Below are 3,261 nucleotides of genomic sequence, written 5' to 3'. Positions count from 1 at the left end.
TCGACGAGTAAACTTCCGCGATTGCGGGAAGAGCGAAGAGGGGAATGAAAAATCTAACACGATCGTACGACCTAGCACGATAGCAGCGAAGTACCCCACTATCTTATCGCGATTGCTATTACTTACCTAATACGAAATCATCTTTTGTTAATCTAATCGTGGCAATTAGATAAATAGCTAAAGTGTTCGAATAAACTGATAATCGCTCGGATTTATAAGCAGACGACGTGACTTTCCCTGCGTAATTCGCAGTCAGACATGTTGCGACTGACGATCATCGCGTGCTCGCTACTACTCGCGGTTAGCGCCGATGTGAACAGCACTTGGTGGAAAAATGCCGTCGTGTACCAAATCTATCCGAGGAGTTTCAAAGACAGCAACGGAGACGGGATCGGCGATCTGAATGGAATCAGCAGCAAGCTGGAGCATATCGCTGACATCGGCGCGAACGCTCTATGGCTGTCGCCGATCTACAAGAGTCCGCAGGTCGATTTCGGTTACGACATCGCCAACTATACCGACGTCGATCCAGATTATGGAACGCTGGCGGATTTCGACAGGCTGGTAACCAAGGCTAGGTCCCTCGGGCTCAAAGTGATCCTGGACTTCGTGCCTAATCACAGCTCTCACGAACATCCGTGGTTCAAGAAGAGTATTCAAAGGATCAAGCCCTACGACGAATACTACGTCTGGCGAAATGCCAGTATCGTTAACGGGACCAGACAACCGCCAAACAACTGGCTGAACAACTTCCAGGGCTCAGCGTGGGAGTGGAACCAAGTCCGTCAGCAGTACTACCTGCATCAGTTCTCAGTGGGTCAACCAGACTTGAATTATCGTAGCCCGGCCTTGAGAGAGGAGATATCCAACGCGTTGTCCTTTTGGATGAATCGCGGGGTAAGTGGTTTCCGTATCGACGTCATGAATCACTTGTACGAGGACGCGAGGTTTCCGAATGAACCGAGCGCAAACAGAACCGATCTCCCCAAGGGCGATTACGACAGCTTGGTCCATATTTACACGAGGGATCAGAACGAGAACTTCGACGTGTTGAGAAGCTGGAGAAAGCTACTGGACGAACACTCGAATAGAACCAGGTCTGACCCGAAGATGATCCTCACGGAGGCGTACACGAGGCAGGAGCTGATGGTCAAGTTCTACGAAGCCGGGTCCACGGTTCCCTTCAACTTCATGTTCATCACGGACTTGGACAATCGATCGAGCGCAGCGGACTTCAAAAGACTGATCGACAGGTGGGTGAGCACCGTACCGAAGGACAGCGTAGCGAATTGGGTCGTGGGCAATCACGATAACCATCGCGTGGCCACGAGATTCGGTAGCAAACGAGCTGATCAGATTTCCATGCTGGCGATGATCCTACCCGGCGTGGCGGTTATTTACAATGGAGACGAAATCGGAATGGAGGATAGGAATTTCACCTACGCCGAAACCATCGACGTTGCCGGCTGCAGACTCGGTCCAAACCGGTACTACTTGAAATCCAGAGACCCCGAAAGAACCCCGTACCAATGGGACAATACCACCAGCGCTGGATTTTCCGATAGATTGCTTACCTGGCTCCCGGTGAACAGCAATTACAGAACCCTGAACCTGGCAGCTCAGAAGCGTCAAGTCGTTTCTCACTACGCAGTGTTCAAAGCTCTGACCGCGTTGAAGAACAAGCTTGTGATTGCGAGTGGCAGCTTAAACGTTACCGTGGTCAACGGAAACGTCTTGGGCGTTGTTCGTAGGTTTGGACTGAGCATCGTGGCGCTTTTGATCAACTTGTCCGATGTTCCAGTCGTAGTAAACGCAAGAGTCAGCATGGGTCTTCCTTCTGACATGGTGGTTTACACCTCCAGTGTTGGTTCCAACATCCAAACGGGTAGCTGGGTTTATCCGATGGCATTGTCTCTCCCTGCCTCTGCCTCCGTCGTCTATACCACTCCCAATCTACCTTGGAACTGACTCGAGAATCCTTTCATCGATTTTCACCGATATCCACCTAGACGCGCTTCTATCCTCGCGTTTTAATATCGTTAATAAATTACTCGATAAATTATGCACCATTATTTAACTATGCCGTCGATACCCTGGATCGCAATCTTCCTTCACTCCTCGCTTATACTTCGACACGCGTAATTCTCGGATAATTCCTCGATCTTCGCGTCGAATAGTTTCTTCGCCTCTTGCTACTCGATAAAACCACGGCGTTCGAAACAGACCATAAACTTTTCACGCTGTTTTGAAGGTTCCGTGAAAATTCAACGATCCCTCGGGTAGCAAACTTGCATAATTATCTGTACCATGAACGAACCCAGGCAAACTTAACTTGGCATAAGCATCGATTCGCCCCGTTCCCAAATTAATCGCGAAAATCCCTTAACGAGATTCGCGGTTGCTCGAAACCAAGCGGTTCAATCGAGCATCCGAATTTTCGCGTGGAAAAACGCAATCTCCGAGCGCGCGTGACGTGTTACACCGGCGGCTGTCGATTCGTTGCCGCAAATTCGCCTCTTGTTTAGAAGTCGCGATAAATAAATCGACGCGTTAATATTTAAAAGGCGAGAAGTTAGTTTCATTTCGCGTCGTCAGTGAATCGACAACTTCGTGATTTTTTAAATCGGGCCGTGGCCGGGAAAAAAGTCGCCAAAAGCATACATTCGAGATCGACCGCAGTCAAAGCGGTCGGTGGAAATAATTAATCAGGCACGTAACCAATGGTGGACATTTCCAGCTGCATATCCGCTATTATAAATTATGAAGGAACGAATCGGGCTCGGTTAAAGTACGCTTCTATTTTTGTTCCCGAATTTTCTCAGCAACGAATTAATCGCTAATTAACTGGCCATTTGCAGATTTAACGTAATCGAGTTATTTAGTCCGCTGAAGCTCGCCGCGCTGTTCTATCGGGATTTTCATGAATTTTCGAATATTCATAGAATAATTACACGGCATTCTTGAGCCGTCACGTTGCGCCGGAGAAAAGAACCACCGCGAGACATTCCATCGTCCATGGTAATTTACCAATTAAACGGCGCCGCGATATCTCGAATGGGAGAAAAATCGGCTTGGCCGGTTCTGTCGGTTAATTTCAGCGTAATGCAAAGTTCTCGATTATTCGCGGGACAGTCAGCTCTATTCCCGGGAATCATTATTTCCGAACGCTTCTGCTTTTCAACCAGTCAACCCCCTGCCGCAGGATTTCACGGTTGAACCCTTCACCCGTAAAGTGCATCTTTTCAGATAGTTAATGGCGTT

General features: G+C 48.6%; 1 protein-coding gene across 1 annotated transcript; it reads left to right on the top strand.

Moving 5' to 3' along the window:
* The first annotated feature begins 218 nt into the window (after positions 1-218).
* On the top strand, positions 219-2,088 carry Hbg2 (alpha-glucosidase). The gene has a single exon (XM_017898429.1). It carries the CDS (start codon positions 259-261, stop codon positions 1,966-1,968), a length of 1,710 nt encoding a protein of 569 aa, XP_017753918.1. The 5' UTR covers positions 219-258; the 3' UTR covers positions 1,969-2,088.
* The last annotated feature ends 1,173 nt before the right edge of the window (positions 2,089-3,261 follow it).

The sequence above is a fragment of the Eufriesea mexicana genome, unplaced genomic scaffold (assembly GCF_001483705.2).
Source record: "Eufriesea mexicana isolate 0111107269 unplaced genomic scaffold, ASM148370v2 scaffold630, whole genome shotgun sequence".
NCBI classification, from domain to species: Eukaryota; Metazoa; Arthropoda; class Insecta; order Hymenoptera; family Apidae; genus Eufriesea; species Eufriesea mexicana.
Note: the sequence above shows the minus strand (reverse complement) of the source record. Positions and strands in the feature narration are given on the sequence as shown.